Source organism: Sarcophilus harrisii, chromosome 1 (assembly GCF_902635505.1).
Source record: "Sarcophilus harrisii chromosome 1, mSarHar1.11, whole genome shotgun sequence".
NCBI classification, from domain to species: Eukaryota; Metazoa; Chordata; class Mammalia; order Dasyuromorphia; family Dasyuridae; genus Sarcophilus; species Sarcophilus harrisii.
The window spans coordinates 315246078-315268418 of NC_045426.1; the positions used below are offsets into that span (position 1 = coordinate 315246078).

General features: G+C 48.5%; 1 protein-coding gene across 5 annotated transcripts in view; it reads left to right on the forward strand.

Moving 5' to 3' along the window:
- The window catches only part of TLN1 (talin 1), a 40452-nt gene extending 19807 nt beyond the window's left edge, over positions 1–20645 (forward strand). For all 5 annotated transcript variants that reach the window (XM_031945350.1, XM_031945347.1, XM_031945348.1 and 2 more), the window contains exons 20-57: positions 631–797; positions 3397–3525; positions 3788–3904; positions 4060–4173; positions 4518–4652; positions 4884–5012; positions 5195–5297; positions 5415–5623; positions 6132–6251; positions 6534–6731; positions 6992–7131; positions 7428–7521; positions 7681–7770; positions 7865–7987; positions 8694–8837; positions 9308–9469; positions 9700–9840; positions 9967–10148; positions 10268–10400; positions 10715–10816; positions 10897–11067; positions 11164–11313; positions 11423–11524; positions 11608–11727; positions 13190–13336; positions 13437–13603; positions 13789–13972; positions 14054–14179; positions 14262–14378; positions 16597–16782; positions 16877–16984; positions 17587–17692; positions 17922–18046; positions 18165–18290; positions 18409–18471; positions 18587–18769; positions 18952–19080; positions 19204–20645. In XM_031945350.1, coding sequence (XP_031801210.1) covers positions 631–797; positions 3397–3525; positions 3788–3904; positions 4060–4173; positions 4518–4652; positions 4884–5012; positions 5195–5297; positions 5415–5623; positions 6132–6251; positions 6534–6731; positions 6992–7131; positions 7428–7521; positions 7681–7770; positions 7865–7987; positions 8694–8837; positions 9308–9469; positions 9700–9840; positions 9967–10148; positions 10268–10400; positions 10715–10816; positions 10897–11067; positions 11164–11313; positions 11423–11524; positions 11608–11727; positions 13190–13336; positions 13437–13603; positions 13789–13972; positions 14054–14179; positions 14262–14378; positions 16597–16782; positions 16877–16984; positions 17587–17692; positions 17922–18046; positions 18165–18290; positions 18409–18471; positions 18587–18769; positions 18952–19080; positions 19204–19335 — 5174 coding nt within the window. In that variant the 3' untranslated portion in view covers positions 19336–20645. The remainder of the gene's footprint in view (positions 1–630; positions 798–3396; positions 3526–3787; positions 3905–4059; positions 4174–4517; positions 4653–4883; positions 5013–5194; positions 5298–5414; positions 5624–6131; positions 6252–6533; positions 6732–6991; positions 7132–7427; positions 7522–7680; positions 7771–7864; positions 7988–8693; positions 8838–9307; positions 9470–9699; positions 9841–9966; positions 10149–10267; positions 10401–10714; positions 10817–10896; positions 11068–11163; positions 11314–11422; positions 11525–11607; positions 11728–13189; positions 13337–13436; positions 13604–13788; positions 13973–14053; positions 14180–14261; positions 14379–16596; positions 16783–16876; positions 16985–17586; positions 17693–17921; positions 18047–18164; positions 18291–18408; positions 18472–18586; positions 18770–18951; positions 19081–19203) is intronic.
- Positions 20646–22341: the final 1696 nt, after the last annotated feature.

Consider the following 22341-nt stretch of genomic DNA (forward strand, 5'->3'; position numbering starts at 1 on the left):
TCCCTTCTCCTGAGAGACACCTCCGTAGGACACCAGAAAAAATTGTTTTTTTGTTTCCCCAAGATCCCTGCTAAGGACCCTCTCCAAACATTCCCAGTAAGACCCCTTCTGATTTAAAGCACACACAGAGATTCTTAAGAAAAGCACTTATTCCTCTGTTCCCAGTTATCCTTAATAGGTTCCCTCTGAAGATCTTTAATAACCTCGCTCTCTTATTCTGTCTCACAATATTCCCATATAGCCTCTCAGAATCTTCCTCTCCCTACTGTGAGAGAGACTACTTAAAAATGAAGGAATTGGAATAGTTGACCCCTTTGGTCTTTCTCAGCTCTAAATCTACAGTCCTATGACTTTTTCTTTGATATTTACCCTGGAGATTTCCAGATACCTTCCCTTTCCTACTCCCTAAGCCCACTGAGATTCCCTCTTCCTCATGAAATGGATTTCAGAACTCCTCAACCTGTTTCAGGATCCTAAACTTGAGGGGAAAATGGCCCCAGGAAGGGCCATAGGCCATAAGGTCTTATGTGACCTTATTTCCTCTCCCCTGTATTTTCCCAAAAAGTCCTTTCTCCCTTTGTCCCCTAGCTCCAACCTCCCCATGCTGAACCACATCCTTGACTCTTTCAGGAGAGATGGTTCGACAAGCCCGAATTCTGGCCCAAGCAACCTCTGACCTGGTCAATGCCATCAAAGCTGATGCTGAGGGAGAGAGTGACCTGGAAAATTCACGAAAGTTGCTCAGTGCTGCCAAAATCCTGGCTGATGCCACAGCGAAGATGGTGGAAGCTGCCAAGGTATTGCTTCAAAATTCTAATGGGCAGCTCCACTGGGTGGTTTATTTCTTGTAGAACTTTTATCCAGACCCAGGAAGAAAATAGAGGACAGATAGCTGTGTGACTCTGGGTTAGTCACTTAACCCCAATTGTCTCAAAAACAAAACAAAGAAAAAAAAGAAAATTGAAGACAGAAGAGAGGTAGCCATTGGTCTAAGGTAGGCCTGCTAAGAAAAGGTAGCTTCAAGAAAGGGCCATGGCTCTCAGGTCTAAAGGCGAGACTTCCTAGTAACAGACTCTCCCCGTTCAGAGCACTGCAGTGTGCAGAAAGTGCTCCCTCACTGCAACCCAGAAAGGAAATGCAGAAATTATTGTCCTTGTTGTGCAGGAGAAAAAATGGATGCTCAGAGAGATTAAGTGGGCCTGCCCCATAGTATAGGAACCTAGGGCTCATTCTGTCATTCCCCATATAGAAAGCAATATGAATGAATTCAAAGTGCCCATTTTAAATGTGGGGGAGGAGGGAGACTAAGCTCCCAGGCAACTCTTTTAAACTATTAAAATTACAGAGGTGGTGCTGCCTGCATTGCAGAAGGAGTTTCTTCATTGGGGAGACCTCTGTTCCAATGAAATCACAAATCCTATCCCTGTCTCTGTTCCTAACAAGAGAATATTCACTTGTGTACTGAAAGAATCTGGGAGCATACTTTCCATCAATACAGATCTTAGCCCTTCTATGTTGATGGGTCATTCAGTCATGATCTGACTCTTTGTGACTCCATTTGGAGCTTTCTTGACAAAGACACTAGAATTTTTCCATTTCTTCTTTCAACTCATTTTACAGATAAGGAAACTGAGGCAAAAAGGGTTAAGTGATTTGCCATGGGTCACACAGATAGGAAGGTTTCAGAAAGCTGAAACCAAATTTAAACCAGGGGTCTTCCAGGCCCAGCCATCTGTCCACTGAGCTACCTAACTGCCTCCTCCATGCATGAATAGACAATGAGTTGTAGCCAAAAAAAGAAAAATCATCATGTGGTGGCCTCCCTTCTGTTAAGGAGCCTCTCCAAGTTTGGATGACCTGGTTATGAAGCCTGCCTAGCACTGTCATTCTGATCACAATTTATTCTCTGCTGGCATAGCCTTCAGGAAACAGGTCACCTCCAGGTTAGAGACTCAGGGGTGGAGGCCTTAATAGGGGATAACTTTCCTGGAGGACTATGGGAATAAGTAAAGAAAACCAACAAAAAAGGAAGAGGAAAGTTTATAAAGGTTTCACAAATGCTCACAGGGAAGCTGTCTTACACTCCTAGGCAGCATAAACCCCCAGGGACACTTTTAGCACTAGGCTAACTCCCAGTCACACTTTTCTTCTCCTCCCAGGCCTGGCCCCCCTTCATACTACTTAGTCACTACCTCCCATGGTTTCTGATCTTGAGTTTCTCTATTATGCCCATTGTAGAATAAGGACATGTTTCTCAGCTTCTTTTCCACCCCTATGTTTAAGACAGGCACACAAAGCTTTCAAGATTTGCCAAGGGTTTTTACTCCCCATAACCCATGATAGAAAAATGGAGGGGAAAATTAGGGAAAGGAAACTCTAAAGGGGTTAATGGAAATGAGTATGAGGTAAAAATAACAGATGAGGGAAAAGTTACTATAAAATTACAAGAAGTTTCACTGTTGGAGTGATCCTTGTTATCCATTTAGACTGTAAATCAAACTAGGCCTAACCTTTTGTACTTCCTCTCTTGGCTGCCTCACTTGACTGATCTTGTTCATCTCTGAAAGCTGCTAATTCAGTACCAATAATGAGACAGCACACACACACACACACATCATTTTTCAGCATTCAGGATAAGTACAAGGTGGTAGTATTGTGGTGTCATACAAACTACAGAACCCAAGGGTCAGGACACAGGTTCTAATACAGACTCATACACTAATTCTGCGACCTTGAGTTTCTTCATTTATAAAACAAAACATCTGAATTAGTCTAAAGTTTTAAAATATGAATCTCTCAAGGCTCTTCCAGCTCTGCCATTCTAAGATTTTATAAATGAGATTCATTTACATTTCAGGAAATGACTCTTTCTTGATACCTTCCCATTTTACTTAGAAGGTTATTTTAGGACATGTCCTGATAACACCATACCCAGTTCTACCTGTTTGGTTTGAGGAGAGGGAAGAGGCAGTACAAAGCAGGTTGAGCTAAAACTCTTTCTTACCTTTTTTGGGGAAGTGGAGATTGCATTCTGTATATTCTTTCTGTCTTTTTGTTGATTTTCTAGAAAAAGTTTTTTAATGGAAGTTAGTGGGACCTAAAGGTGACAGAGTTGGGTTGTTATAGTTGCTAGGGACTGATGTAGGATTTATTCAGATTACACAAAGAAGCTTAATCTCCTTGAGTTTCCTGATTTTTTCCTCTCTTGCCAAAGCAGGCAGAGTCCCCAAGACTTTTCTTCAAGGATACCAAGGGAAAGATAGATTGAGGTGAGGTCAGTCAGAGAAGACTTCCTGGAGGAGACAAGTTTTGAAATGGTAGAGATATGCATGATCAGAGAGTCATTACTAGCATAGGGTAATGGAAAGAATCTGTTCATTTATCCCTAAATCTCAGGGGGCAGCTGCCCACCCTGACAGTGAGGAGCAGCAGCAGCGGCTTCGGGAGGCAGCAGAAGGCTTGCGCATGGCAACTAATGCAGCTGCCCAGAATGCCATCAAGAAGAAGCTCGTGCAGCGGCTGGAGGTCAGGGGGGACAAAAATGGAGGAGGACATAGGGATGTAAAAGAGGAGCTGTGGGAATGAAGGGAGAGGAAAGCTTGGGCACAAGAGAGAAGAAAAGACACAGTGATAAAGAACTTAGAGAAGGAGTCAGAAGAGAGGAAGCCGTGGGATGTTTGGAGAAAACCGAGCAGGAGTCCAAGAGGGGAGGAGTACACTGTGAGATAGGTGGATCAGAATCACTCCTGATGGGAGGGGACTGGTCCTGACTGCTTTCTCCCTGCAGCATGCAGCCAAACAGGCTGCAGCCTCAGCTACCCAGACCATTGCAGCTGCCCAGCATGCAGCTTCGGCTCCCAAGGCCCCCGCAGGCCCCCAGCCCCAGCTTGTGCAGAGCTGCAAGGTGAGAGCTCAGCAACCTTGAGGGGTGGGGAGTAGGAAAAAGGGCAGAGGGTGTCACCCCATTCCTCCATCTGTAATAAAGGGGTTAGGAGAGTCTCCTGACCCTGTCTCATTCAGTGGGGGATAGGACTGATGACATTCTCCTGTGCCCCTCAGGCTGTGGCGGAACAGATCCCACTGCTGGTGCAGGGTGTCCGAGGAAGCCAAGCCCAGCCCGACAGCCCCAGTGCCCAACTTGCCCTCATTGCTGCCAGCCAGAGCTTCCTACAGGTATGGAGCCCTCTCTCCTCACTGTATTATGCTATGCCAAGTACTAGTCCTTTTCTCTTGCCCCTTCAGAATCCTTTTAAAACTGGTTTCCCTGCGACCAAAACTTCCTTAGGACTGCCTTTCATATACTTCCTTCAAAAACCCGGGGCTCTCCTTTAAGACATTTCAAAGCTTGCTCTATCCATGTGTTGTCCATCATGGAGTACTGTCCCTCTCTAACAGTGAAGGGCATCCCCTCATACTAGGCCTTCTCCTTTGTGAGGATAGTGTCCTTGCTGCCTCCCCCACCCCTCAGAAGGATGGTATCTGCAGTCTCATGGTGTCACCCCTATTTCTCCCTCCAGCCTGGAGGAAAGATGGTCTCGGCGGCAAAGGCTTCAGTCCCCACAATTCAGGACCAGGCATCGGCCATGCAGCTGAGTCAGTGTGCCAAGACACTTGGCACTGCCCTGGCAGAGCTCCGCACTGCTGCCCAGAAGGTATGATGGTTTGGGGACATCATGCACACTTGGGGAGGGAACAGAAGAGACTCAGGTGGGGATGCAGGAAATAGGAATAGCTGGGAGCCCAGAAGCTACAATGAGGGGATATGCTAGACGGATTGGGGGCAGGGGCAGGATTCTGAAGCTTTAGTGGAGCTCTTCCCCAATGTCTGACAACTTCACCCCCACCATGGCCCCTGCCTTCACTTAGAGTTCTTCCCTTTATAGGCTCAGGAGGCATGTGGTCCCCTGGAAATGGACTCTGCATTGAGCCTGGTACAGAGCCTGGAGCGAGACCTGCAGGAAATAAAGGCAGCAGCTAGAGATGGCAAACTCAAGCCCCTCCCTGGGGAGACGGTGAGGACCACCATACCATAAACCAAATTGTACTTCCAGCCCCGGATTCTCAGACTGTACCCCCAACTTCTCCTTAAATATTTTACATCTTATTTTCAGCTTCCTTGATCTTTCCCCAGCCCAGGGTTACTCAAGTTCCCCTCATAGAGGCCTCCTGAGTTTTCTCAGTTTCTCTCTTCCAGATGGAGAAATGTGCACAGGACCTGGGGAATAGCACCAAGGCTGTGAGCTCCTCCATTGCCCAGCTCCTGGGGGAGGTGGCCCAGGGCAATGAGAACTATGCAGGTATATGCACGGGAGTGGTTAAGGAAGTGGTGATGGGAGAGCAGAGAGCTATACGGGTATGAGAGCAGAGGGACAAGCAGGGGTTCTGGCACAGATCCAGGGGTTCTCTTCCTCCAGGCATTGCAGCACGAGACGTGGCCGGAGGACTACGTGCATTGGCCCAGGCGGCAAGAGGAGTTGCGGCCTTAACATCAGAACCCGCCGTCCAGGCAGCAGTGCTTGACACAGCCAGTGATGTCCTGGATAAGGCCAGCAGCCTTATCGATGAGGCCAAGAAAGCGGCTGGCCGGCCTGGGGACCCTGAGAGTCAGCAGCGACTAGCCCAGGTCAGGTGCAGGGAGAGGGTAACCTTCCCTGTAGGTCACTGGTCAACTCCTCTCTTAGGCGCACCACCGATACAAGCCTGTCCTTTTGAGAATAGAAGCCTCTTCAGCCCCTGCGTCCTCCTCCCCCTCTTTTCCTTTCTCTTCCCTTCCCCGTGCCTCAGCTCAAACAGGACAATTCCTCAAGGCTGTTTAATGAGGAGCTGGTCCCCTCATGAGCTGCTTCTCTGACTCCTGTTTGTCCACATTGTTGGTCTTTGTCAGATTATGGCCAGTACTTGGCTAAACACTATAGAGTAGCACTTAAAAGGTCACCCAGTCTCATTCTCTATAAAGCTTAGGGCAGTTTCTTCAGTACCATTTGATTGGTCTAACTTCGGTTTCTCTTGCTATAGATCTCCTTGCCTGCTCTACCATCAGTCAAGATGAAACTATTGACTACCCCTCTCCTATGTAGAGTGGAGGAACCCCTGGGGTATTTCCACAGTAATAGCCATCTCTCCTCTTCCAGGTGGCAAAAGCAGTGACCCAGGCTCTGAACCGCTGTGTCAGCTGCCTGCCGGGCCAGCGTGATGTGGACAATGCCTTGAGAGCCGTTGGAGATGCCAGCAAGCGCCTGCTGAGTGACTCAGTGAGGAAGGGGATTGGGTGGGAGAGGAAAGAGAATGACACCCCAAGCCTCTGGCATACTGAAGCTCCTTTATTTGCCCAGGGAATCACCCCTTCTTTCTGCCCCCATTTCATCTCTCTCCAGCTTTCCCTGACTTCAGTAAGATACAGTCATCCTCTTGCCTATCATTTCTATCCTCATTTTCCTCAAGTTCTCTTCCTTTAGACTTCCACAGTTCACCTTTTCTCTATCCATCTTTTGTCCCTCAACTACCCTATTTACATTCTTTGCGTCCCCTTCCAGCTTCCCCCGAGCACTGGGACTTTTCAAGAAGCTCAAAGCCGATTGAATGAAGCAGCTGCCGGACTGAACCAAGCAGCCACAGAGTTGGTACAGGCCTCAAGGGGCACCCCCCAGGATCTGGCTCGAGCTTCTGGCCGTTTTGGACAAGACTTCAACACCTTCTTGGAAGCAGGCGTGGAGATGGCTGGACAGACTCCGGTATGAAAAACAGGATACCAGGATTGGCACCACAGTTTCCTCTGGGATACAGAAGATACCTGGTTGACCATAGGTTGGGGAGAAATATCTGAATAGAAGAAGCATTTGGGGGGACACAGACTGCTGCTCCCCTAGCTATATACCTGGCTCTCACTTTCACAAGAAGTCCAAACCCCATATATACATCTTATACACTCATACACTTTCTCTCAAGGAAAGGGATAACTGACACTCCCTCTTCTCTTTCAATCATTGGACAGAGCCAAGAGGACCAGGCCCAAGTGATATCCAACCTGAAGGGCATTTCCATGTCATCAAGCAAGCTACTACTGGCAGCTAAGGCCTTATCCACAGACCCTGCTGCTCCTAACCTTAAGAGTCAGCTGGCTGCAGCTGCCCGGTATGGAGGAATGAACCATGGGCTGGGCTCAACACTAGGCTGTACCTGGGTGGTGGTAAGGTCAGAGAAGTCTAGATCTAGCTAAAGTCTGGTGGAAGGACAGAACGAAAATTGAGTGGAGATCAAATCTAGCCTTGTCCCTTGGGATGGAGGAAGGAATAAGATAGATTCATAAGAGAAGTCTTGGTTCATCCAGTGTAAAAAGCAAAAAGGATGAATTAGATGGAGGTGAGATAGGAATTCCTGGGTTGGGGAGATACGGGAATGACCTCTGTGTTTGTCTCTCTCCATCCAAGGGCTGTGACTGATAGCATCAACCAGCTCATCACCATGTGTACCCAGCAAGCACCAGGGCAAAAAGAATGTGACAATGCCCTTCGGGAGCTGGAGGTAAGGACTCAGGTCAAGGAATTGGTGTTAGAAAGAGAAAGCTGTCTTGGGGTGCAGGAAGTTGATGATACTCATAGATTAAAATGGAGATGAGGTGGGGGACAAGTCGAAGAAGATAAGACTTTCATGCCCTTGTTCTCTCTCCCTACCTCACCCTAGACTGTACGAGAGCTCCTGGAAAACCCAGCCCAGCCCATTAATGACATGTCCTACTTCGGCTGCCTAGATAGCGTCATGGAGAACTCTAAGGTATGTGGGAAGGGACCCAGGGGAATGATTGGGCCAAAAGTCAGCATCTACCTAGTCTGCTCTCTGAAGGTTGGATCTGATACATGTTTTCTAGGTTCTGGGTGAAGCCATGACTGGAATTTCCCAAAATGCCAAGAACAGCAACCTGCCTGAGTTTGGAGAAGCCATCCGCACAGCTTCCAAAGCCCTGTGTGGCTTCACAGAGGCAGCAGCTCAGGTAAGCTCCCCTGCCTGGCCAAGCTCCCTCCTGCCCAGCCAGCTGCCCTGAATCCCTCCACTCCCATCCCTAGCCCAGGAGCTCTGGAGCCTGACAAAAAACCCTCACACCCTGGCATGCTCCCCAGCCATTACAAAAAGAGTGGAGTTGGCAAGGTCACCAAGCTCTCCCCAGAGTATTACTGCTCCCTTGGGTTAGATCTATATGGATCAAATGACTCCTTGCTACAAAGATAACCTAGAGTTTCTAAGCTCACAAACCATCTATTCCATCAAAATGAAACAAAATCAAAATCAAGTTACAGCAGTAACAATTTACAGCATAAACTATCTCTAGTTATCGCTTGCACAACAAATTTAAATGGATACAAGTTAGACTGATTTGAAAAGAAATACAAGCACATCAGTGCAGTAGCTTCTTAATTACATTTCCATTCTTATCAGTTTCTGCTTGGTCTTGATGTCCCCAACAAGGGCTCCATGTGAAAGACCCTAAATTCGCAGCATGCTTCCCTTTGAACCTTTCACTCTCTGCATTTAAACTACTTCACTTAGGGAAGAAAAATGGCTTCTGTAACCAAGTCGCTCATCCTTTCTGTTTTGGGAATCTTTATAAAAGAATGAAAAGGATACCAGAGACAGTTTGTTAGTTAATTACGCCTGTGCCTTCATTTTTCACTCCAACCTTCTTTGCCTTTCTCCCCCAGGCTGCATACCTCGTGGGCATCTCGGATCCCAATAGCCAAGCAGGACAGCAGGGGCTAGTAGAACCCACCCAGTTCGCTAGAGCCAACCAGGCAATTCAGATGGCTTGTCAAAGTCTAGGGGAGCCTGGCTGCACTCAGGCCCAGGTAACTTGGGAAGGAGGCCCAAGACTGGTGGGCAGCAGGGTCATGTCCTAAGGATGATAGCTCATATTCAAAAGGGCAGCACAGGGCAAGCATAGAAGGTCTGTAGCACCAGGGATGAAAAGGAGCTCATAAAGAGACAACAGCCTCTGCCCCACTCTAATCACAATACCTTCGGATTGGTGTCTATTTGTGTTATCTGGCCTGCCTTCCACCATAACAGAAGGGGTGTGTAGGTTCTTGTTACCAATGGCTTATCCATCATCCACTAAATAAGAAAGAGGACCTAGGTTCTGATTTATGGCCGCCTAAATATCTGTGAGACTTTGGGCAAGAAACCTTAGTTCTGAAAGCTCAGTTTCCTCCTTTGTAAACTGAAGGGGGTGGATTCAGTTATTTCCAAAATCTCAACCATATTTGAATTGTTATCTGTGATTCATTGTGCCTTTTTCCTTGGGTGTCTGCATCCCCAGGTGCTCTCTGCAGCCACTATTGTGGCTAAACACACCTCTGCCCTGTGTAATAGCTGCCGTCTGGCCTCTGCCCGCACAGCCAACCCTACAGCCAAGCGGCAGTTTGTCCAGTCAGCCAAGGAGGTGGCCAACAGCACTGCCAACCTTGTCAAGACCATCAAGGTTTTCATGGCCATGGTCCCCCTAGTTCTCCTCTCTTGGTCCCCACCCAGTCTCCTTTCTCTGTTTCTGCTTCCTATAAACCTGTATATACTGATGTATGCTAATTTTTCTATTCTTCCTTCTCACAGACCCCACCCTCCGCCCCTACCCTGCCTCAGAATCTAAGATGGGGGAGATTTCTTTGCACACTCTGTTTTTAATACCCCAAACTCTGCCTCTCTAATCCTCAGGCTCTGGATGGGGCTTTCACTGAAGAGAATCGGGCCCAGTGCCGAGCAGCCACAGCCCCCCTGCTGGAGGCTGTGGACAACCTGAGTGCCTTTGCAGCCAACCCTGAGTTCTCTAGCATCCCTGCCCAGATCAGCCCTGAGGTAAGGGGGAGGAAGAAGAGGGCCTGGGCAGGTGGCCCTCCAGCATTCATTCCCCTCTTTGTCTAAGCATGGTACTCTTCTCCTTTCCATGGGACACTTCTTCAATCATCTGCTCCTTCCTCCCAGGGTCGAGCTGCCATGGAGCCCATTGTGGTCTCAGCTAAAACTATGTTAGAGAGTGCAGGAGGACTGATTCAGACAGCCCGGGCGCTAGCAGTCAATCCCCGAGACCCCCCTCGCTGGTCAGTACTGGCTGGACACTCTCGTACAGTCTCGGATTCCATAAAGAAGCTCATCACCAGTATGAGGTAGGATCACAGAGGGGAGAAAAGGAGGTGCCTCATTGGTGCCCTGAAGAACACAGTGACATGTTGGGTGGATGTGGAGATGAGGAGGGAACTGACTTAAGAGGATGTGTCCTTCCCAGGGACAAGGCTCCAGGTCAGCGGGAGTGTGAGGCAGCCATTGCAGCACTGAATAGCTGTCTTCGAGATCTGGACCAGGCCTCCCTTGCTGCCGTCAGCCAGCAGCTTGCTCCTCGAGAAGGCATCTCACAAGAGGTAAGAGGGAGGGCCACATCCCAGTAAAGTTACAAAGGGCAGGCCATGATATGGCATGTCAAAAAGCAGCGTAGCTCCCAGAGAAGAGAAAGTTGGGAGGCTGGGAGAAGTGGCAAGATAAGGGGGTGAGTCCAGTTTAGGAAAAGAATAGGAGAGGTCAATATAGACCTAAGAGTTGAAGGACCAGATGCTCTAAGAAACCAGTCCCATGTCTCCTTCCCTGACTCAGCCCTAGGTTCTCTCCAGCATCGCCCCTCTGTCACTCTGTCCTGAGTCAGTAGTAAGTGCTGACCCTGCAGAGTCCTTCTTTCCAGGCCTTGCACACTCAGATGCTGACTGCAGTACAAGAGATCTCCCACCTCATTGAGCCGCTGGCCAGTGCTGCCCGAGCTGAGGCCTCCCAGCTGGGTCACAAGGTACCTGGGAAGGGGGAATTAAGGGAAAGCTCCTGGGATCTTCTCTGCCCTGGCTGACCTCTCACTTTACTCTGCCTCAGGTGTCCCAGATGGCTCAGTACTTTGAACCTCTCACCCTGGCTGCTGTGGGCGCCGCCTCCAAGACACTGAGTCACCCCCAGCAGATGGCACTGTTAGACCAGACCAAGACACTGGCAGAGTCTGCCCTCCAGCTGCTCTACACAGCCAAAGAGGCAGGGGGCAACCCCAAGGTATGGCAAATGGAAAGCCGGGGAGACTTCCAGAAAGTAGAAGGACTCTTCTCACTCCTGCTCTCTCTGTTTTTCTTTTTTCTGATCCCTAAACAGCAAGCAGCCCACACTCAGGAGGCTCTGGAAGAGGCTGTACAAATGGTAACAGAAGCTGTGGAAGACCTGACAGCCACACTCAACGAGGCAGCCAGTGCAGCTGGCGTGGTGGGGGGCATGGTGGATTCCATCACGCAAGCAATTAACCAGGTGCACACATTAGTGGGGTATGGGGCACCTACTTTAGACTGGGCTTGTTTATTGGCTCAGCCAAAAGCAAGCTCTGAACTCCCATTTCCCCTCCCCTCCCTTGTCTCAGCTTGATGAGGGACCAATGGGAGAGCCAGATGGTTCCTTTGTGGACTACCAGACAACCATGGTACGGACAGCCAAAGCCATTGCAGTCAACGTACAGGAGATGGTGAGTGCGGGATATGCTGTGGGGTGAGCCTGGGAAGGGAGCAGGGAAGAATGTCTTACTGAGACCTTTGCCCCTCTTCCCAGGTGACCAAGTCAAGTACCAGCCCAGAGGAGCTCGGCCCTCTGGCCAACCAGCTGACCAGTGATTATGGCCGCCTTGCCCTACAAGCCAAGCCTGCAGCCATGGCTGCTGAAAATGAGGAGGTAAAGGGGGTAACAATTCCCCCTGAGTGATAGGATCTCCCCTTTATGACCCCAGCCTATGAAACGCTGTCACATTATCCATTTTATATCCACCTGTCATGAGTCTCCTCTGTGATACCCCCTCCATGTATCTCATTTACCACCCCCAGCCCCAGCCTAAAGTAGCAGACTGGGACATCCTCCATGCCTTGACTATCACCCAAAGACTTGTGCCTCCCTTCTAAAGCATTGTCCCATCCCTTTTCTGGGGACTAAATACTCACAGGTCAGTCATTGGCAGAGTAATAAGAAGTTCTTTTTGCTATAAATAAATGATCTGGACACACACAGACTCCTCAGGCCATCAGACAAATGAGATCATATAGCCTGTTCTAGCTTGGGCCCTATCTCACTTAAATCTCGATTCTGAGTTCCTGTCACAACATTTACATTTTCCCACACCCTTCTGAGCCCTGGGGTTTTCTCTCCCTTCTTCCCTAGGAAATCTGGCTCACATTTTTACTTTGTCCTGCTTGCTTCTATTCCCAGCCCTACAAAGCTCTCTAGAAGCCTCTGAGCACCTGTGAAAGGGTTTTTTCCCCCCCTTATTTTTATCTAGTCCCTGTGGCACCAGCCAGCTCCGGGTGCCTGTGCATTCCCCTGTCACCTGCTACTGCTTTCCCAGCCACCATCTCTTTTCTCTGTGTGATGCAATTGGAAAAGTGTATTGGAATCTCAGTCCTGATACTTAGTGGCCTGTGACTGGCAGCTAGGTGGCGCTGTGGATAGAGTGCCAGGCCTGGAGTCAGGAAGACCTGAGTCCAAATGTGGCCCCTGACATTCACCAGCTGTGTGAGCCTGGGCAAGGCAGTTCACCCTGTTTGCCTCCGTTTCCCCTCTGTAAAATAAGCTGGAGAAAGAAATGGCAAACCACTCCAGTGTCTTTGCCAAGAAAACCTCAAATGGGGTCACAAAGAGTCAGACAGGAGTGAACAGTAAGACACTGCAAATTATATAATCTCTCTGAAAGGAGAGGAATAACCCATCCGATTTTTTCCTCAAAGGATTATTGTAAGAAAAGCTCTTGGTAAACTTTTAAAAATTCTGCATACATGTGCATGACTGTTGTTGCCTAGTGTTCAGTCAGCTTGGACTCATGGTCCCTCCATCTCATCATTCTCAACTTCTTCCCCATCCACTACCCACATTTAATACTGAACTCTGCATTCATGTGCCCATGAGCCTAGTAAGTTTTCTCGTGTAAGAATTTTCTGTCTATAAGTAACAAGTCCAGGAAAATAGAGGTCATGGGTTGTTTGGGATGATTGGTTTTTTTCAAAACCTCAAACATAGCTTGTGCCCTGTATTAGGTGCTGTGACTGTTCTGTGACCTGCCAAGCATCTCTGTGTGTTCTAGTGCCCTTTTCCTTCTATATGAATTCCTTAGCATTCCCTGTACATTTCCCCTTGCGTGTGCTCACAGATTGGTGCCCACATCAAACACCGAGTGCAGGAGCTGGGCCATGGCTGTGCAGCCCTGGTCACAAAGGCAGGTGCCCTGCAGTGTAGCCCCAGCGATGCCTACACCAGGAAAGAACTCATGGAGTGCGCCCGGCGTGTATCTGAGAAGGTAATCTCCCCAGGCACTGTGTTCCTTAACACCACAGCTATGGGAGGTCCTGTTGCTGCATCAGAAACCAGATGACTCTGTCCTCTCCCAACACCTTCAGGTCTCCCACGTTCTGGCCGCCCTCCAAGCTGGAAACCGTGGCACCCAAGCTTGCATCACAGCAGCCAGTGCAGTGTCTGGCATTATTGCTGACCTCGACACCACCATCATGTTTGCCACAGCAGGAACGCTCAACCGCGAGGGCACCGAGACTTTTGCTGATCACCGGTGAGGAGAACCTGGGGAAAAGAGGGGGTCAGGGGGGTTTGGATGATAGACCAACAAGGAGCTAGTGTAATAAGAACCAAGAGAAGAGAAGGGACGAGAACTGGAATGATTGGGGGGATGGGGACAGGGCAGAAGAAGTGCCACAGGAAGCACTGAGTCAGGGCTTATCTTGATTTTCCACTCAGGGAGGGCATCCTGAAGACTGCAAAGGCATTGGTAGAAGACACGAAAGTCCTGGTACAGAATGCAGCCGCAAGCCAGGAGAAGCTGGCCCAGGCTGCCCAGTCCTCCGTGGGCACCATTACACGCTTGGCTGATGTAGTCAAGCTTGGTGCAGCCAGCCTGGGTGCTGAGGACCCTGAGACTCAGGTATCTCTCCAATCCCATTCCTTTCCCTGGCCAAACTCCCCCACTATCGCTCTGAACTACAGCTTCTCATTCCACAATCAGGTGGTCCTGATTAATGCAGTTAAGGATGTGGCCAAGGCTCTGGGTGACCTCATCAGTGCCACCAAGGCCGCAGCGGGCAAAGTGGGAGATGACCCTGCTGTGTGGCAGCTGAAGAACTCTGCTAAGGTACGTAGGGAGAGAGCAGTGGGAGAAGAAAGGGGACAGGAAGGGCAGGCCCTCACACTCCTCCCATGCCCGACTCCCCCAGGTGATGGTGACCAATGTGACATCCTTGCTCAAGACTGTGAAAGCTGTGGAGGACGAGGCCACCAAAGGCACCCGGGCTCTGGAAGCTACAACAGAACACATTCGGCAGGAGCTGGCGGTGAGCAGATCTGGGGCTTGTTAAATTAACCCAGAGCCCCACGCAGTCTCCCAGAAGTCCACCCCCAGATCTAGGCACACACTAGTAGTCCTTTCTTTACCATCAGATTGAATCTGCCACATTCACTTCTTAAGTTTCTGTCCCTGTCATTTCACTCTCCCAAATAACTTCTGACTGCCATGCCCAGTCTTCACATCCTTTGTCATCTGGAATCCATGACACTGTTGACCAAGACTCTCCTGCTTAAAGCCTTTTTCCTTTGGCTTCCATAACATCACAGAATCCTATTTAGCTGTTTCTTGTCTGACCGTTTTTTCTTTGTCTCCATTTCCCAAGGTTATGTTCTGGGTTATCCATGGTTTTATATACGATTATATGTATGTTTATACATATTATATGTGTTTATCTGAATATTTGCATGTATGTATACATGTGTTTGTACATATTTATGTGCATACACATGTACATGCATGCATACACAGACATGAACATACTCTCCCTTGATGATCTCATCCTACTCCCATGGTTTCAGCTTTCATCTCCATTCAATGATCGCCCCAGAATATGTACTCTACCAACTTCTCTCCAAGTTCTGGAGCTACATAGCCATCAACATCTGGTTGTAACCTCAACACGTTCAGAAGTCATCATCTTCTCTCCTCCTCTGACTCCCCTATTTTTGCTGATTGTACCACCATCTTCTCAGTGTCCAAACTCAAAAGCATAAGCAAACTTGACTCTCTCTTTCTCTCTCTCTCTCTCTTCCTCCCTCCTTCCCTTTCCCCTACTCCCCAACCCATCCCATTTCTTTTTCTCCCTCTCTTCCTTACCCCTCTCCACATATATAATAATTTGCCAGGTTTTGTTGATACTTTTCAAAATCTCTCAATCTATCCCCATCTTCTCATTCATTCTTACTGCTGGCATCCTGGCCCATTCAAACCATCATTGCCCTCTGGTCTGAGCCTTTTCTGTCAGTCCCCTAACCGGCCTTCTTGACTGCCCCCTCTCCCAATCCTCCTACCCACAGCTGCTAAATTAATCTTCCCAATTACTCACCTTATTTCCCTGCTTAGAGATTTTCATTGACTCTCCATTGCTTATCATATCAAGTTCAGCCACTTTGTCCTTCTTTTCAAGACCCTGAACATGATCCAAATCCCCCTCTAACTCCTTACACAGGCCCTAGCCTCCAGCCAAACCAAACAGCATCCTCAGCATTTTCTGAGCATAACCAAGGCTCTCCAAGGGCTGTGCCCTTGTACATGCCATTTCCTCTACCTGAAATTCCCTCTTCTCCCTGAAAAGCTCACCTGTTGCTCCTGGCCTATACAAAGTACTCAGACTATACTAATTGCTGGGGATACAAAGGAAGATGTAAAAATAATAGCTACCTTCTCAAGGAGCTTACAGTCTATAGGGAATAATCAAAGGGATAAGGCACTAACAACTCAGGAGACTAGGAAAGACCACCTGAAGCATTTAATCAAATACCTTATAGTTGATAGAGCAGATGGAAACTAAACTATGAAAGTTTTCTTCCTATTACTATCCTATAATCAGTCTCCACACACCAACCTCCAATCTCCCTGCTTTTCTAAACCCTATCTGTCCTCTTTGGATATTCTCTTGTGGCACTTCACAGTAAATTGACTTTGAGTATCTCAGAACATTTTTTAATTATATTAATTAATTAATATATTATTAGGAATGTTATATGTCTTTTCTTCCTTAATTGACTTTAATAATTTTCTTATGAATGGGGACCATTCATCATTATATCTTAAGTTTGAACAAAATATAAGTGTCATTCAAATAGAAATTGTTTCATTCTTTGTATTTGCATTTAGGTGCCTAGCATAGGGCCTGGCAAATGAGTAAGTGTTTACTGAATACTAGCTAATTGATTAATGCCCAGTAAATGTTATTGAATGAATTGATGAATCCACATGCCCAGCACCAGTAATTACTCTAGAGGCCCTGAGAACTGATCCATAGGTTCTTCTTTAGAATCCAGGGGCAAAAAGAGTGGATTGGAGGGCCTGGCTTCGATCCTGGCACTGTTTCTTGACTCTCTGACCTTGGACACAAATCACTTTCTAATTCTCAGTTTACTTCTCTTGGTTTCGTTAGCTTTGGGCTCTCCTTGATCTCTAGAACATGGGATTTAAATATCCAGACACTGCTGCATCACTTTTCATGACTGTCCTCTGTGCAGGTTTTCTGTTCCCCAGAGCCCCCTGCCAAGACCTCCACCCCAGAAGATTTTATCCGAATGACCAAAGGTATCACCATGGCTACCGCTAAGGCTGTCGCCGCGGGCAACTCCTGTCGGCAGGAAGACGTCATTGCCACAGCCAACCTGAGCCGCCGAGCCATAGCCGACATGCTGCGAGCCTGCAAGGTGTGCTGGTGGGAGAATGGTGTCCTGGTTGGGGAGCAGATAGCTTGGCGTTGGGATGTTCCTGACATTGACTATTTTTTCTTCTGACAAACAGGAGGCTGCCTATCACCCTGAAGTGGCCCCTGAAGTACGCCTCCGGGCCCTACACTATGGCCGGGAGTGTGCCAATGGCTACCTCGAGCTACTGGACCATGTGCTACTGGTGAGGGAGGAACTTCTGGGCTTCTGACCACCTCCTGCACTTCCCCTCCACTGGACCCCCTGAGCCACCCTCCCTCCCAACTTCTCCCTGCCCCCAAGTGTCATGGCCAGCCCGTCACTCATGTGACTTTTCCCAAGTCCCTATCCTACAGAATTCCTGATAGCTTCTGAATGTCACAGCCCTCACAGACCAAGAGTCTGTACCACTGTCACCTTCTCTTCTTTCACTTCTGTCTCCATCCATGCCCCATCTGTCCTCCCCCCCTGCATATACACATTCTTCTTCCTCTTTCACTGTGCTCACTCATTTCTTTTCTCTTCATTCTTCTTGATCTTTATCAGCCGGTGAGTGCCTCTTAACCTCACTGCCTGGAGGACATGTGAGGGCATGATAGTTGGAGGGTTTGCTGTGATGTGTCTTGAAGGGGGCATGGTGTGTGTGTGTGTGTGTGTGTGTGTGTGTGTGTGGTCAGGGGGCAAAGGAATAAAGATTTGGGGAGGATGAATAATGGGGGAGGGGTATGAGAAGGGTCTGAAGGTGGGAGGGTGAAGAATTGGTTGGGCAGGACTTGGAGTTTAATTCCTATGTAAACGCCACCACAGACCCTACAGAAACCGAGCCCAGAACTGAAACAGCAGTTAACAGGACATTCCAAGCGTGTGGCTGGCTCCGTCACTGAGCTCATCCAAGCAGCCGAGGCCATGAAGGGTGAGGAAGGATGCAGGGTCAGAGTGGGAAGCAGCCCTGCAGCTCGGCATGTGCTACCCCCTCATTGGGGCTTCATTGAGCCATTCAAATCCAGAAAGAAATAGGGTTTTCTTCCAATCCCCAGCCCACCAACTCACCAAGTTTCCCACAAAAAGCCCAAACATGTGGCTCAGTGGCCTGGGTTCACTCCCCCCTCTGTTGCTTTGCCCTCACCCTCTTCCTCTCCTAGGAACAGAATGGGTAGATCCTGAGGACCCCACGGTCATTGCTGAAAATGAACTCCTGGGAGCTGCAGCGGCCATTGAGGCAGCAGCCAAGAAGCTAGAACAGCTGAAGCCCCGGGCCAAGCCCAAGGTCAGTCCTCTCCTGGGCCCCCATGCTGCTGGCCTCTGCCACCAGCCCCTGTTCCATCACACTCTTTTTGAGCCATCTCATCTCCTGTCAGATACACTTCAATCATTTTCCACTGCAGGAAGCGGATGAATCTCTGAATTTTGAGGAGCAGATCCTAGAAGCAGCCAAGTCCATCGCAGCTGCAACCAGTGCCCTGGTGAAGGCAGCCTCTGCTGCCCAGAGGGAATTGGTAGCTCAGGGGAAGGTAAAGTCTCATGGAAGGACACAGTGTGGCTAGATACATTAGTTTCATTGTCCATTCCCCTCATCTGACTTGGACAGAGTGGGACATTAAACACCCTTTCATATCTCTCTCCCCACAGGTGGGTGCCATCCCAGCCAATGCATTGGATGATGGGCAGTGGTCTCAGGGCCTCATTTCTGCTGTGAGTACCCAGGATGCATGGGGCTTTAGGGGATCGAGGGCAGCAGTTATTCTCTAGGATGGGGTGCTGGAGATGAGTGGGCAGGGTTGTATCTGAGTTCCTCCACCCACCCCAGGCCCGGATGGTGGCCGCTGCCACCAACAATCTGTGTGAGGCAGCCAATGCAGCTGTGCAGGGTCACGCCAGCCAGGAGAAGCTCATCTCATCTGCCAAGCAGGTGGCTGCCTCCACAGCCCAGCTGCTCGTGGCCTGCAAAGTCAAGGCTGATCAGGATTCGGAGGCCATGAAGCGCCTGCAGGTAAGAGCCCTGTGGAAAAGAAAGGAGAAGTCTTCCCTCCTTACCTGCTGGAGCACAAGGCAGCTGCTTGGCTTGCACTGCTCTGGACTATCACCCAAAGACCCCATCCCTCTGCATCTAGGATACCCTTAGACCACCCCATCTCTCTGATACATCCTCATCTTGATCCATCCCCCTCCCAGGCGGCTGGCAATGCAGTGAAGCGAGCTTCAGACAACCTGGTGAAGGCAGCACAGAAGGCTGCAGCCTTTGAAGACCAAGAGAACGAGACTGTTGTGGTGAAGGAAAGGATGGTTGGAGGCATTGCCCAGGTGAGAGCTCCCTTGGGTTTTTTTTTTCCTTTGGGAGGGGGATGAATGGAGACAACAGTTAGTTCCCAAAGGCGGCCCCTCTCCCTGCACTGAGCCAGCTCTTCTTCCTCCTCCTTCCCACAGATAATTGCCGCCCAAGAGGAGATGCTTCGGAAAGAGCGGGAGCTAGAAGAAGCTCGGAAGAAGCTAGCCCAGATCCGACAGCAGCAGTACAAGTTCCTGCCTTCAGAGTTGCGGGATGAGGGACAGCATTGAGGGCTAGAACTTATATTTAACGCAGACCTAGGCCAGAGACTGTACCCGACTGCCTACAGCCCAAAGCCTCTTGCTCCAAGAGGGGTCTATCCCCAGTGCTCCCAAAGTGCCTGCCTCCCCCGGGGCTGGGCCTTGCCTGGCCCTACTGCACGTCCCTTTGCCCCTTCCCTTTCCAAGTGCCTTCATGCCCTGGAGATAACCTGGGGTCCCCTAAGTGCCTATCCCTTCTCAGAGTATTAACGCTCGCTCCAAGAGTATTAACGCTGCTGCACCTCGCACTGCAGGGGCTGCACCAGCCCCAGCCTCGCCCTCAGTGGCTCGCAGCCAGTCCCCACTAGCCTTGGCGCTCCGCTCACCTTTTTTGATACTGTTCCCTCTATCCTAGCCATGTGTGGGGGCTGTAAGGGTCACCACCTTCCCATCTACCCCAAAACAGGTCACCCTCCCCCCCCCAATAAAGGTGGTTCCACTGCCAGCTCCTACCTAGTTCTCTGAATCACTGCCCTCTGCCCAATGAAGCTGGAGCCTCACCAGGGCAGCCTGCTGCCCCAGCCAGATAGCATGGATTAGTTGTAGAGGGGAGGGACTAGGTCTCCAGATATGTTGACTGGACCAGAAAGCTGCCCCCCATACCTGGGCACCCCTAGCCTGGATGATTCAAACCAAAGGCTTGTTACCCTTTTTATCTTGTGATTTTTCCTGCCTCTACCATTACCATAGCTGTACCCCGTATCACCCATCCCCTCCTGTTCCCTGTTGCACGCTCCCAGGGACAGGCATCTACTCAGTGCTCTGTATCCTTGCCTTTCCATACCATTATCATCCCCACTTCAACCATGTCTGCAACCTTTAACAAGTCATCAGTTTCTTAGACCTGAGAAAGTGGGTGGTAGAGAATACCAAGATGGAGCTGAAGGAACTATGTTTGACTCCTAGCTCTTATATTTAATAACCATGCAGCCATGACATAGGGAAAGTCCTAAACTTGGGCTAGAATCCCAACTCTGACACTCAACTAGCTGGATGACCCCTGGGCAAGTCCTCAATGAACTTTATCCAGGAGATGAGCAGCTGGGCTTTGGACTTAATGGTTTTCTCCTTGCTCACCATTCTGCTGCCCATCACCAACCAAACTGGCTTCATCTGCCACTAGTCTCAAACCTCTGGCACACTGATCTCCCTGGTTATTCAGAAAGCACTTGGTCAGCTTTTACTGTGCAAACTTGTGCACTGTATAAAAAACGATGCCTGAACCCTAGGTAGTGTGGCAGGAGAAAGACAAGCATGAAAAACACTGAGACAGAGAACAGGTAGTACACATTGCAAGGTTTTGGGAACTCTTGCTAGAGGGAATAGAAAATTAAATAAGATGCCATCTCAGCCCTTCAAAAAGCTTACCCTCTAATAGGAGAATTAAGGTACAAGCAGCTAGCTATAATACAAACCATATGGCAAAATAGGGGAGAGTTGCCAAATTGTGGAATGGATATCACTGACTCAGGGCATCATGGGAAGCTTTATGAAGGAAAATTGCATTTTAAAGGGATGGTAGGAATTAAACAGGTAAAAAGGGAGGGCATACCAGACACAATAGTGAGCAAAGACAGAGGCAGAAGTGTGTCAGAGTAGACCCATTTGGTGGAAGCAAGCACAGAGACAGTAGTTTGACATCAGATTATGGAAGACCTTCAGGCAGAGGAGTTAGAATTATATTCAGTTGTAGTTCAGTTCTTTTTCAGTGGTGACTCTTTGTGACCTTGTTTGGGATTTTCCCAACGATACTGAAATGGTTTACCATTTCTTCCTCCAGCTCATTTTACAAATGAAGAAACTGAGGCAAACAGTAAAGTTGCTAGATATGAACTAGGCCCACCATGTCACCATCTAGCCACTCACAACAGACTCCCCCAGGAGTCTCTTTGGTCCTACGCTATTATAACTCTTCAAAAATTAGTGAATATAGATGGGCATATTTGCTCATCATGCTGGGAAGGATAGCAAACAAAGCAGAAGAGTCAAAACCCAACAAGATTCTGACATGCTAGAATAATGAGTCAGATCAAATAGGAGAAAAGCAGAAGTAGATAGAAGCTCCTCAAAAAAAGATAGGGGGTGGGGAGAAGTAAACAAGTGTGAGGTAGCTGCCAAAAGCGAATACATACTGCATTCAGATGCAGTGTTCAGACCCAAGGACATATAGACCTGTACTTTCTCCTAGTCTATATTCCTATATCTATTATCCTGTTGAGTTTTGGGTGCAATATATCAGGAAGTCAGTTGGAGCATGTTCAAAACTGAGTGATGTCCATGGCAATGGAACTGGAGACAATGTTCTTAACGGGTCAACTGAAGGGGCTCAAACAGAAAAACCCTAATGTCTGTTAAATACTATATAGGAAATTCTGGATCAAGTACAGCATTGGAGTTGATGGCCTCTGAGGCTCCCGCCAATTCTTAAATTCTTGATTCTGGAGTACTGAAGACAAGCAGAGTGCAGTGTCATCATTAGGTTTTGCATATCAGAAAAATTCTGGCTTCAGAATAAAAAATGAGAGGACGAGATCTATTAGGAAACTACATAGAAGTTTAGGCGAATAGTAGTAGTGCCTACACTGAGGTGATAATGGGAATCAAGAAGAGTAAAAATTAAGAATTAAAATTAAAGCTCAAAAAAAAAAAGATGGAGTAATTAGTAGTGTCACAAGCAAAAATAATAAAGTCAGAAGTTTAGGAGAAAAGGGAAGGGAACAAGCTTATTGTCTACTGTATGCTAAATACTGTGCTAAGTGCTTTACAAATATTATTTTGTCTGATTTTCACAAAAACCCTGAGAGGCACCATTATTATCCCCATTTTATAGTTTGGGAAACTGAGGCTGAGGTTTTGTTTTAAAGTAACCTGCACACTCATACAGCTACAAATTTTTTGAACCCATATTTAAATTCAGGTATTCCTGAATGTGACCCAGGACTCCATCCAATACACCATCTAGCCATCTAGAAAATA